The following is a 13,830-nucleotide window of genomic DNA, read 5'->3' on the forward strand; positions in this document are numbered from 1 at the left end:
TTAGGCAGTGCCCATTCTTCCTTTCAATATTTTGAAATTAAATTGATTTCTATTTAAAATGTGCCCATTTATTTGAGAATATTGGAAACGCGTCAGAGTAGTCCTTAATACTGACTTTCAGTTGAAAATAAGCACACATGTCTAGCCTCAGGGAATTTTCACCAGAGATTCTTCTAATTCGCCACTTAATGTCAACAGCAACAAAAAAGGACAGCTGGAAAGGTTTCAATGTGGTGGTAAAGAAATTGCTTCCAAATACAGCATGGATTAAATTTAGCTTTAATAAAACCGTTATTGTGTTTTAAATGAATACCAATTGATTATTTGAAACATACTTCTTGACTAACAACTATGGAGTAGATACATATCTACTGCCTCATTGTCAAACCTCAAGAAGAATGTTTTTAATATTTCTGTATTACCATATGACTGCTTTATGTAATATGTCCTATGTGCTCGTGGGGAGAATTCAGCAAGGAATGGGAGGTGTAAGGTCTTAAGTAAAAGCCCTCTCTTCCAGGATGACCATGTGACTTTTTAGTTAGTAGCACTTCTGAAGTAGCCTGCTAAAACTTTTCATCTCCTCGTCCTGTCATTGGGTTCAAGGGTGATACAGGAAGCTTATTGGCAAAAGTGCTCTTTGCAGACGTCCCCAGGTTTTAACTATCTAGCAGGCCAGCTGTCTCTCAGACTTGGAGGAATGAAACCGATATTAGAATATTCCAAAGAAAGGAGAATATTAGAGTTTACATTTTCCCTGGTTGCCCAAATCCTTTTGCTACCTCTATCCTTCTAACATGGCCCAGGCTAGGCCTTGTTGTTTGTAGAGCCCCTCATTAAAATGCAAATTTTGCATAAGCTCAATCTAAAGAGGTCATCCACAGAAGCCTCTTTATTTTTAATTATTTATTCATTTTACAATGTAAGCATTCTACTGTGAAATATCTACAAGAAGGTATTATTATAACATCCAAAACTGTTTAATGAACAATAGTAAAATAAAATCCCATGTACTCACCACCCGTCTTCAGATTTTAAAGCATTATTAGGACCTTAGAAATCCCCCTGGTTGGCCCTTCCCTCTCATGTCTCTACTTTCACTGCAGAGTTCACCAGTAACCTGAATTTGGTATTGAATTCACTGCGTTTCTCTCCATTGTAATAGAACCATAGTAAATATACTCTTCTATGACTTGATTCTTTTGCTCAGCATTTTACTGATTTTGAGCATGACATTTATCCTGCATAAACCATACATGTACATGTTAAAGAGTATTAACAAAGAGTGATGTGTACCTGCAGCGAAGGTTGTAAAATAGAGCTTGACCAAGTATCATCTCTGAACCTCCTGATCACTTCATTTCTCACCACTGCCGCAGACTGAGCAGTGTCCTGCCTTTGGGAATGATAATTCCCTCTCAGCCTCTATTAAATGCTTCTCTACACAATAACATTGCTTAATTTTGCGTATTTTAAAATTTTATATAAATAGATGCATGTTTATGGGGATAGGTTTTCTTTTTCTTTTTCAGATTTAGATTTATTCAATGCATGGGGCTGGAGTTCTTTTGTTTTCATTTCTTTATAATACTATATTCCATTGTATGACTACATATCACAACTTGTTTATCCATTCTACTATTGACAGACATTTAAGTTTTCCTGCCTGGTGCTAAGGTAACACGTGTTGTTGTGAATTATCTCATCCATGTCTTCTGGTGCAAATGTAAGGAATGTTTCTAGACCCTAAGAGTCTGGACTGTGTATAGACAACAGAGCACGCTTATGTTCAGCTTAATAAGGAGTAGCAAAAAGTTTTCTGAAGTGGTTTATACATTCATGACCATTGAGCGAGAGCTGTTATTGTAGTGCAAGTCCTATTTTATATTGCCAATCTGGAGGGTATAAAACAATATCTCACTGTGGTTGTAATTTGCATTTCCCTGATTAGTAATGAACTTGAACAATTTTTCATAGTTTATTAGCCATTTCAGTTTTCTTCTATGTGAAATGCATACTGTTGTTTTTTTTTCTTCTGGCTTGTCTGTATTTTTCTTTCTGAAGTATAAGAATTTTAAATATAATATTAGCACTTATCCTTTGTCTGCTTTTTGTTGCAAATATTTTTCCCAGTTTGTGACTTGTCTTCCACTCTCTCAATGGCATATTTTCATTTTAATGAGTTAAAATTGATTAGTCTTTTTTTTTTTGCATGGGCAGGCTCTGGGAACCAAACCTGGGTCTCTGGCATGGCAGGCAAGAATTCTGCCACTGAGCCAATATTGCACTGCCTGGATTAATCTTTTTATATGGTGCCCTCCCCTGATGTCATGAAGAGATGCTCATATTTTTTAATATTTTATAATTTTCCCCTTTTTCACATTTAAACTTTTTATCCACCTAGAGTTGATTTTTGTGTTTTATGTGTTAGGAAACACGTTTTTTTCTTCTATTTTGTCCCCATAAGGACTGCCAGTTATTCCAATGAGATAACACTTCCCTGTGATCTACAGTTCACCACTATTTTATATCATGTGTCCCTGACTTTTTATTAGAAGCTCTACTCCTTCGCATTTATCTCTGTCTGTCTGCATACAAATATCACTCTCTCTTAATTGCTTTAACTTTATAAGTCTTAATATCAAGAAAAGCAAGACTGCCTCCCAAAATTTGCCCTAACCCAATGTTCTTTGTCTTTCTGATCATATTAGTTGTTATTGACCCTTTGCTTTAATATATATCGTTGAATCTACTTTTTAAGTTTTACTGACACACGCACATGTTAGGACTTTTATTGGAATTATATTAATTCTATATAACAGTTTGGGGAAAATATACTTTTACATTGTCTTCTATAATGCTCATTTTTTCTTTAATATCCTTTAGTAAAGTTTTAATTTTTTCTCTAGTGGAAATCTCCTGTTAGATTTAGTCCTAAGTACTGAATACCTTTCTGGCTTAAATAAATGAAAAATTTAAATTCTATTTTCCAACAGTGCTGGTACATACACTTGAAATTGGCTTAAGTATTTGGATTTTGAATCTGACAAACTTGCAAGCTATTATTGTACAAATAGCAGATGTATTTGTACATTTTACATAGATAATCATCTGAAAAAGACCATTTTTCCCAATGTATGTTGTAAGTTGTTTAGTCTATTTCTCTTCTTTTAATGGCTAACCTACCTATTTTAACATATGTATTTAAATTAAATTCAAGTCTAACATGAATCAATATCCGGATCCTGAATAATGCAAGAGACTTAAAATTCTTTATGTCCAAATAACCTTTCTCAATTTAGTTCCCTCTTTGCTAATATCCTTGCTAATTGTTCTTTCTTATATCTCAGACTTTCGTCTGGTATTGTTTCTTTCTTTCTGTGGTAAAAAAATTCTTTCGGGTTTTGTGTATCTGAAGTTATCATTATTTAATCCTTGTTTTAAAAACATTTTAGCTAGGGAATTCTAGGTTCCCAGTACTTTTTCTCAGCATATGAAAGATATCTTCCTGTCTTCTGGTTTCTAACTGTTGCTATTAAAAAGTCAGCAGTCAATCCAATTGCTATTTCTTTGTCTCTCTTTTTAAAACTGCAACTAGACAAATATTGGACTGTATCACTTTCTCCCACATCTCTTTTCCCATGTTGCTGTCCTCTTTGTTTCTTTGTTTTCAGTATACAGAAATGTATTTTTCATTTCCAGAAGTTCTCTTTGGTTCTCTTTCAGCTCTTCATTTTTGTTTGTTTGTTTTTTAATAAACTCTTATTCCTTGCTCATGTTTCCAAGTTTCTTTCTTTATTTATTTAAACACATTTAATAATTAAATATTCCATGCCCAATGATTCCAGTATCTTAACTCTGTAGGTTTATTTATTCTGTCCATGGTTTTTACATCCTCTCATTCGTGGTGCCTTGTTTCTCTGTGATTTTTATGACTTTCATCTATGAGCTGTTTATTTTCTTTGAAACTTTTTTCTTTAGGAATTCTTTGAAGCCTAGGTTGAATTTATGTTCCTCAGAGAGCATTTTCTCTTCCTTCTGCCATTTACCTGGAAATATCATTAACCAGAGAGTAGTTTAAATTTAATTCTTGTGTTTTTTTAATATAACTGATAGTATGCCTTCCATTAATTTAGACCTAAGTTAATGAATTCTCAGAAGAGACTTTTTCTCAATTCCAAACTAATTTCTAGTTGAGAAAAGCAAGTTTCTGTTTGTTCATTTATTTATTCACTTTGAATAGTATTCATTCATTGGAGTGGATGCAGCCTTTAGGTTTCCAGCTTTATGCAGGTTTTTCCTATTATATCCTTCTCCCTTGAGTGAGTTCAGGCCTTTTCCCTTATTTACCATACCCTGTTGAGCTACCAGAGATAAATCTCAAGGTCTTCTTGGTGGTGGTAGAAATGCTTCAAAAAAATCTGGCTTTCATGCTTGCCTCTCTCTCTCTCTGAATCACTGTTTTCATTTCTCATTTTTGTCCTCTGAGGATTCTTTATTACTCTGCCAACTCAATAATGCATTTTAACAGATACTATATATGAATATGTTCATGTGTATACATATGCGTATGCAATTCATCACGCATGTTACTTGCTTTTTATCATGAATTTTTTCTAGATATGTAGTTTACCATAATTTTATAAAGAAACCTTTTTCAAAACTTTGTGATATTCATATCATCTAGTGTGTTACCTTTGACACATTTATCTAAAGGAAACTAATACAAGTTTTATGAATGTGTGCATTATAAACCATAAAATAGAAAAGAAAACAAGTATGTAAGGTGAATCAACAACATGATTCTCTAAATTTTGGTCACTTTTCTTATGGTAAAAATGAGAGAAAACCATTTATATTAGTTGTTACTGTTATAAATATGAGTAGATGGATCTCTGATGAGAACTTTTTTTCTATTCATTTGTACCATTGTTTGTCATCTCTTCCACATTCCACAAAGCAAGTGTTAACTTTTGCATTCAAACTACATGCCACTTTTTTTTTATTAATTAAAAAAAATTAACTAACACAACATTTAAAAATCATTCCATTCTACATATGCAATCAGTAATTCTTAATATCATCACATAGATGCATGATCATCATTTCTTAGTACATTTGCATTGATTTAGAAAAAGAAATAGCAAGACAACAGAAAAAGAAATAAAATGATAATATAGAGAAAAAATAAAAATACAAAATACAAAAAATATATAAAAAAACAAAAAAAACTATAGCTCAGATGCAGCTTCATTCAGTATTTTAACATAATTACATTACAATTAGGTAGTATTGTGCTGTCCATTTTTGAGTTTTTGTATCCAGTCCTGTTGCACAGTCTGTATCCCTTCAGGTCCAATTACCCATTATCTTACCCTATTTCTAACAACTGATGGTCTCTGTTACCAATGACATATTCCAAGTTTATTCTCTAATGTCGGTTCACATCAGTGGGACCATACATTATTTGTCCTTTAGTTTTTGGCTAGTTTCACTCAACATAATGTTCTCTAGGTCCATCCATGTTATTACATGCTTCATAAGTTTATTCTGTCTTAAAGCTGCATAATATTCCATCGTATGTATATACCACAGTTTGCTTAGCCACTCGTCTGTTGATGGACATTTTGGCTGTTTCCATCTCTTTGCAATTGTAAATAATGCTGCTATAAACATTGGTGTGCAAATGTCCATTTGTGTCTTTGCCCTTAAGTCCTCTGAGTAGATACCTAGCAATGGTATTGCTGGGTCGTATGGCAATTCTATATTCAGCTTTTTGAGGAACCGCCAAACTGCCTTCCACAGTGGTTGCACCATTTGACATTTCCACCAACAGTGGATAAGTGTGCCTCTTTCTCCGCATCCTCTCCAGCACTTGTCATTTTCTGTTTTGTTGATAATGGCCATTCTGGTGGGTGTGAGATGATATCTCATTGTGGTTTTGATTTGCATTTCTCTAATGGCCAGGGACATTGAGCATCTCTTCATGTGCCTTTTGGCCATTTGTATTTCCTCTTCTGAGAGGTGTCTGTTCAAGTCTTTTTCCCATTTTGTAATTGGGTTGGCTGTCTTTTTGTTGTTGAGTTGAACAATCTCTTTATAAATTCTGGATACTAGACCTTTATCTGATATGTCGTTTCCAAATATTGTCTCGCATTGTGTAGGTTGTCTTTCTACTTTCTTGATGAAGTTCTTTGATGCACAAAAGTGTTTAATTTTGAGGAGCTCCCATTTATTTATTTATTTCTTCAGTGTTCTTGCTTTAGGTGTAAGGTCCATAAAACCGCCTCCAATTGTAAGATTCATAAGATATCTCCCTACATTTTCCTCTAACTGTTTTATGGTCTTAGACCTAATGTTTAGATCTTTGATCCGTTTTGAGTTAACTTTTGTATAGGGTGTGAGATACGGGTCCTCTTTCATTCTTTTGCATATGAATATCCAGTTCTCTAGGCACCATTTATTGAAGAGAATGTTCTGTCCCAGGTGAGTTGACTTGACTGCCTTATCAAAGATCAAATGTCCATAGATGAGAGGGTCTATATCTGAGCACTCTATTCGATTCCATTGGTCGATATATCTATCTTTATGCCAATACCATGCTGTTTTAACCACTGTGGCTTCATAATATGCCTTAAAGTCCGGCAGCATGAGACCTCCAGCTTGGTTTTTTTTCCTCAAGATACTTTTAGCAATTCGGGGCGCCCTGCCCTTCCAGATAAATTTGCTTATTGGTTTTTCTATTTCCGAAAAATAAGTTGTTGGGATTTTGACTGGTATTGCATTGAATCTGTAAATCAATTTAGGTAGGGTTGACATCTTAACTATATTTAATCTTCCAATCCATGAACACGGTATGCCCTTCCATCTATTTAGGTCTTCTGCAATTTCTTTTAACAGTTTTTTGTAGTTTTCTTTGTATAGGTCTTTTGTCTCTTTAGTTAAATTTATTCCTAAGTATTTTATTCTTTTAGTTGCAATTGTAAATGGAATTCGTTTCTTGATTTCCCCCTCAGCTTGTTCATTGCTTGTGTATAGAAACACTACAGATTTTTGAATGTTGATCTTGTAACCTGCTACTTTGCTGTACTCATTTATTAGCTCTAGTAGTTTTGTTGTGGATTTTTCCAGGTTTTCGACGTATAGTATCATATCATCTGCAAACAGTGGATAGTTTTACTTCTTCCTTTCCAATTTTGATGCCTTGTACTTCTTTTTCTTGTCTAATTGCTCTGGCTAGAACCTCCAACACAATGTTGAATAATAGTGGTGATAGTGGACATCCTTGTCTTGTTCCTGATCTTAGGGGGAAAGTTTTCAATTTTTACATGCCACTTTGTTTAAAAACATCTATAACTCACTGTATTTGCTAGGGTTCTCTAGAGAAACAAAATCAGCAGGAGATATCTGTAAATATAAAATTTATAAGTGTCTCGTGTAACTGAGGGAATGTAGAGTCCAAGGTCTGCAGGGCCACAAGCTGGTAACTCTGATGAAGGTCCTTAGTGAACTCTCAGTAGATGCTGGCTGGTCAGCGCTTGGGAATGTAAGGGCCCAAGGTCTGTAGGGCAGGCTGTGAAGCTGGCAGCTCTGTTGAAGGGTCTAGACAAACTCCACAGGAGAGGCTCACTGGTTGAAGCAGGAAGAGTGACTCTGTCTTCTGAATCCTCCTTAAAAACCTTCTGGGGATTAGATTAAGCATCACTCATTGCAGAAGACACTCCCTCTACTGATTGCAAATGCAATCAGCTGTGGATACAGCCGGCATAATCATGATTTAAGTCCATGAAATGACCTTATAGCAACAAACAGGCCAGCACTTGCCCAACCAGACGTCTGGTCACCACCACCTGGACAAGTTGACACACGAACCTGACCATGACACTCACTGTCCCACCAAGCAGTATATTTGGAGTTTGACAAAGTTGAATATATAAATAACAGATGACTGGATTCATCCCATTATTTGGTAGATTGATATTTTAAAAATGGTCAAACTTCGCATTTCAAAAACTTGATTTTAGCAGGAAAGAGTTTAAAAGCTACTGGATACTACAAATATTCATCATCTATTGCTTTGAGGTATGTACATATCCACTTGCACAGTATGTAATTGACTGAAGTACCCTGATTATGTTATTGAGTATGTAAAATGTGAAGAATCATACACTCATTTTGAGGTACATTTTTATAACTTGGACAAAAACTATGTATTTACATATATGAGAAGGAAAATATTCAAATGGTTTCATTCTCTAATTATTAGCATACATGGTACACTAAAATATAGACATGAACATGAAGTTGGTATTTGTGACGCTTCTTATTCTAAGGAAAATGTGGATTTTTTTCCATACTATTAGACATAGCCAATAGTACTTTCATCTCACTGATGACAGTACAGCCTTGATGTGTCTGGGAAAAATACACATATACCATCTGAAGCAAAGTGTGGATCTAGTTGGTGTGCCAATCTTGAATTTTCTCACAGACAGATTATTGTCTTTTCTTCTTGCAGAACTTCCACAGCATATTCCAGTTACTACACCAAAAATAAAAACCTAACAAGGAAAGCATTAGAACATAAATCTATTCCAAGTGCAAAATTTCAATTATCAAAGCCTCAACCCCAGTCTTTTATTTAAAAATCCATTTTGATCTTCACTCTAATTGGCACACTTTCTACTAAGTGACGTTGGCAATTTAAGGTTGCGTTTCTATCTTATTTTCCTTTGCAAATAGTGACAGAAATGATAGCAACCCATGCTGTCATCAAGCTGTGCTTTTTGGGCACAGAGGTCCAGTAATAGTTTCTGAACCCTCCTCGGACTCAGCCTCTGCATTTTGGGGTGTAGGGCTCAGCCACGGTTTAAGGAGGTTTCTGAAGACCAGCTCTTTTCATCACCATCCCAACAAAATGCATCTTAATGATTCTCCAGCCAAATTTAAAGACATTCTTAATGTTCTGTCTGAAGTGCTTGTAACAATGGACTGTGGTCTGTAAAAGTAATTTGTTTCTAATTCCGGGATGGTAACTAAATCTGATATCAATAAAAGAAAATGAGTATATGATCACTTAATTGTAGTAGTATAATAAGTTCTTAATGTAGAATATAAATACTCAACTTTTCTTTTATTGTATGAACATTAAAACCTCTAAAACCAACTCAATACCAAAGGTAGAATAATAGAAATGGGATGTGACTCCCACTAGCATCCACATAAGTGTCTTATGACCTGAACTTTTCTGGACTAGGTTGGTTATTTGGGGAAACTGGTTCAGATAGAATAATAACAACTGAGGCTTAGAGTCCATAATTCTAGAAGTAGTACAGTTATTTTACGAGTCCATGCTATTAAATCTTCTATTTCTAAATTCAAAGTTCATAAAGGTGTTAAATCTATTTCTGATAATGTAAGGGAAGGGATACATGGGTAGAGCCCTTGAATGTACATCACTTTACTACAAGGAAACATTCTAAATATGCATTATATCATTTACTCCTTAAAGCAACCTTATGCAGGTAGAAACTAGAGAAGAAAATTGTATCAAGGGATCAATTTTTTTTTTTTAATTTGGGGGAGAAACTTGAGCATAGCATCACCCTAAAAGTTAGCTTCCCAAACCTCCTCTAACCTGGGTATGCTCTGTATATGAGGGTGTAACAAATATTATAGGGTCCTGTCTGTATCCCAGACCCCAAGCCAGGCACTGAGAATGCAATGGTGTGAGAGGAGGCATCAGTTCACACTGTGGGGAGCTCATGAGCAAAGAGGGGTAACACATAAAGCAGGTGAGCATGGTGGTGCTGCTGCTGCTACTGCAAAATGTAGGTGTTTTAGAGGGTCTGGTGATCATGACACAGCAGTGAGGGGGGTCTGGAAACATCCCTGAGGAAGCTAGAAGGGGGCGGGCATTCCCGGCAGTTGGAAAGGTATGCATGAAGACCCAGAGACGAGCCTTCCAGAAGAGAATATTCCCAAATGAGACCAGAGAAGAGATACAATCGAGAATAACACAAATGAGGTTTCAGGGTGGCAGAAGCCTGAGCATGTAAATCCATAGGGCTGGTTGAAGATGCCGCATTTCGTTCTAATGGCAGTGGAAGGCCATTGGAAGGCTTTATGCATGGAAATGACAGTGTCTGTTTCTTATTGTTACTCCATTTCTTAGAATGCAAACTGGATTGCCATTTTGTTGAGTGGCTAATGCAGTAGACAAGGTGGGAAACGCAGGTGGTTCAGAAAAGGATAGCAGAAGTGGAGCTTGCCGAAGGTAGATTCAAGAACTGTTTGCAAGGTAGACTTTCAGACCTGGTGATGGACTAAATAAGGACAATTTAAGAGAGAGCTCCCAAATTTCAGATACTTCACAGTGTCTTTCCCTTCCACACTTTTGAACCCTTCAAATATCTGAAAGTTCCTAATTGTTTCCCAGTGACCCCCATCAGCAGGGGGCGGGGTGGGGAGGGGCCAATGGGTGGCTTTGAGACAAGAGGATATGAGGGAGAGATGAGGATGCATATAAGTCAAATGCAATTTAAGACTTTTTGTATAACTACAACACGCTTCTCTTTCTTTTCCCCCTTGGGGATGAAAATAGGAGAGCTCACTGTGAAAGAACCCAAGTTTCTTGATTTTGAAGTCAGAAATGCAATACAACTCATCGTTGTAGCTGAAAATGGTGGGCATAGAGCTTACTGCAAAGTGAGAGTCCTACTACAGGATGTGAATGATAATTTGCCACGTTTTCAGCAACGTGTTTACCAAGCATCAGTGTCTGAAGGCCAGTTCTACAACGCTCACGTCACACAGGTAACAGGAATAGGTTATTTTGTGACTTGATATCAATGAATGTACATCAGCCTATTTAAGACCCTTGCCAGCACGTAAATTAAATTTTAATGTGCCCTCAGCATGTACACTGCTGATGGATTGGATGAAGCCTTGAGTTTCATTGACTGGATGAAATCAATGAAGCCTTAATTGGATGAAACCTAAAGAAGAGTTTACGCTGCTACTTTAGTCACTCAGTGCTCAATTACTGCTGACCTTTTTTCTCTAGAGACTCTGTGGGGGACTACAAGGGGCTCTGTAAGAGCACAAAAACAGCTAACCTTATAAATATGTACAGGTTAATAGGGAAGTAAAAAATGTAAGTATATAGTTTAAGTGTCATGTAATGTGTATTGTACTAGAAGTGTATATTTGGTGTTATGGAAGAAGAAAGGAAAGCGATACACATTTTTTTTGGAGAAAAAGTATCAGGTTTAGGTTCATTCTTAAAGGGTGAGTAATTATTTGCCAGGTAGCTGCAGACAGAAGAGTCTGAACTGAGGCTCAGAGATAAAAAAAAGAGCTCTCAGCCTTCGAGATCCATCTCATTTCCACGTGAAAGATACAAATCTGCTGCTTTCAGGACATGCCCTATTTCAGTAAAAAGCCCAAGTGATGTATGAGAGAATTTGCTCATGAGACAATCTTGTTCAGACTGTAAAACCCACCAATCCTTGACAGTATCTCCACCTGCTCCAGGACCAGCGCCCATTTTTGCCCTTCCCTTCACCATTGAAATGGCTTTTGTATTCATGGAGCTGGACATTGGGAGACTTACAATCCCTTGGGAATCTGCAAAGGAAATCAAATATAGAAGCACCTTTCTGACAAAAGTTAACCACATAGTGGACATTGTCTGTGGCCTCTGCGGCTCCCCTGCTGTGCCCAGGTTTTCTCTCTGAGCTAGGCATGCTCAGATGATTAGATGACATGTTAATATATTTTTTAAAAGACCCTGAACAGGTCTTTACTGTGCACCCCTCCCCACCCCCCACTTCACCTGATTATTTAGAAACGCGCCTTCTCTTTACTTGGGTACAGCTTCTGATGTATATGGTCTCCTCTGTCAGTGCAGACAACATCAGGGTAGTCTCAGCTGTCTGGAAGTTTCAGCTCTGTGCCCCAAATACAGTGCTATTATTACGGATTTATTTTGCATTAAAGTAGCCCAGATGCCCCAGTTGCCGGCCCATTCCAAAAGTGCTGTGTCTTTACTCTGGGTCCAACAATAACTAAAATGTTTGAGAAAATTGTGAGGACATTGGGTTTTCGATCTTAATCACGCCTGCCCAGTGCACCTGTTCAGTAGGGGACAAATGCCTCAATGCCACTGTGGGACCTACTATGTCACAGGAGGACCGCTATGCACATTTTACTCCTTTCCCTGAAATGCCAGTTGGGCCAGAGCTGGGGAACTCACTGTGGAATGTGGAGATGAAGACACCTTTGAAGCCCAGGGTTAATAATCGGGAGACAGCCTGAACCCTACCCCCACCCCCCCAGTTCAAGTTTTGTCAGCCTTCGAGAAGGTTAAGTCAGTGGCAGTTACAATGAACTTTAGTACATCCACATTTCTAGATCATTTAAGCCCCAGGCAGCTAGAACAGCCATTCTCCAGTGTCCTATCCAGATAAATAGACATATAGAGGAAACTGGATTCCATACCACTTGAGGTGGCTACTAGTTTCTTGGTCATCACATTGCCCGTACCCTCTCCTTTTGGTTACATCCTCCCAGACTTGCTTTGAGGAACTAACTCTCCTCTGTCAGATGCAGTCTTGATAGGCTCATGGCCAGGGCATTCGCCTGCCTCCCACCCCACCAAAGGTGTTGTTAACTGCCTCAGTCCCAGGGTTTTTCTCCCTGAAATTTGAATCTTGGGTTGGGGATAACCAGGACAAAGACAAATTAGATCGTCTTCATCATGATGACAACAACTCAGAGAAGTTTATCTTAGATTTCCAAAGCTGCCCAGGTTCTTGTACTTAACCAAGTTACATTTCTTTTCTGGTTAAGATAGCCACAGTGGACAGGTGTTGCTGGCACCCTAACACCTTAACTGATGCACTGCACCAGGAGGCCTGCTGTGTGCAGCACTTTGTTAGATATAAATCCCTGTGGACATGATGGGTTCCATTCAGACACAGATGCAGACTGGTTTCTCCTCCCAGTGATCCCAAAAGGAACTAAGTATTGTCCCCTTTCTATATCAAATGCTGGCTCATGTGCCCTGCAGATGAGGTCTGTAGCTCTGCTTGGGCCACTCAGAATCCCCTGAGAATTCTGACAACAGCATGAAGGATAAATCGAGAGGGTGGAGAATTACAAGTGTTAAGGGAATCTGCAATGTAGCCCAAGAGAGGGTTGACAGATACCACAGTTAAGGCTGAGGCTGAGAAGACATAGCTATAGGAGAAGAAAGGGAAAAAAAACAAAACTTCTAAAAGAATCTGTCAACTCGTTTTAAACAAGATCTGAAATCCACTGGTAAATTGTATGATTAAAATATCCTGCAGTGGTACGGGCCATGGTGGCTCAGCAGGCAAAGTTCTCGCCTGCCATGCCGGAGACCTGGGTTCAATTCTCAGTGCCTGCCCTTGTAAAACAAACAAACAAACAAAACATCATGCAATGCTCGTTTTGGCAGCACATATACTAAAAAAAAAAAAAACCATGCAGACTAATAATATATCTTCATGGAAAATGATGCAAAACTTTTGTTTCATCTGTAACAATACTTTGATAACTCATTTAATAGATGATCAGAATCTAAATTTGTTAGCACTAAATCTAGGCCTTGTTTTACTTCTTTAAGGGTCATTTTAGAATTAGACTTTAATTCAATATAAAAGTCCGTGTAAGAGTTGGTGCAACGGTAGCTTAGCGGCAGAATTCTCACCTGCCATGCCCGGAGACCTGGGTTTGATTCCCAGTGCCTGCCCATGCAAAAAAAAAAAAGTCCATGCATGGCCTATTTTACAGGCAATACCTTAA

At 37.4% G+C, this 13,830-nt stretch overlaps 1 protein-coding gene across 1 annotated transcript in view; it reads left to right on the top strand.

The window, feature by feature from the left end:
* Positions 1-13,830, top strand: part of DCHS2 (dachsous cadherin-related 2) — a 300,220-nt gene that overhangs the window by 271,527 nt on the left and 14,863 nt on the right. The window contains exon 15 of the mRNA XM_077139745.1: positions 10,604-10,815. Within this exon, the coding sequence (XP_076995860.1) occupies positions 10,604-10,815 (212 nt within the window). The remainder of the gene's footprint in view (positions 1-10,603; positions 10,816-13,830) is intronic.

The sequence above is a fragment of the Tamandua tetradactyla genome, chromosome 22 (genome assembly GCF_023851605.1).
Source record: "Tamandua tetradactyla isolate mTamTet1 chromosome 22, mTamTet1.pri, whole genome shotgun sequence".
In the NCBI taxonomy this organism is placed as follows: domain Eukaryota; kingdom Metazoa; phylum Chordata; class Mammalia; order Pilosa; family Myrmecophagidae; genus Tamandua; species Tamandua tetradactyla.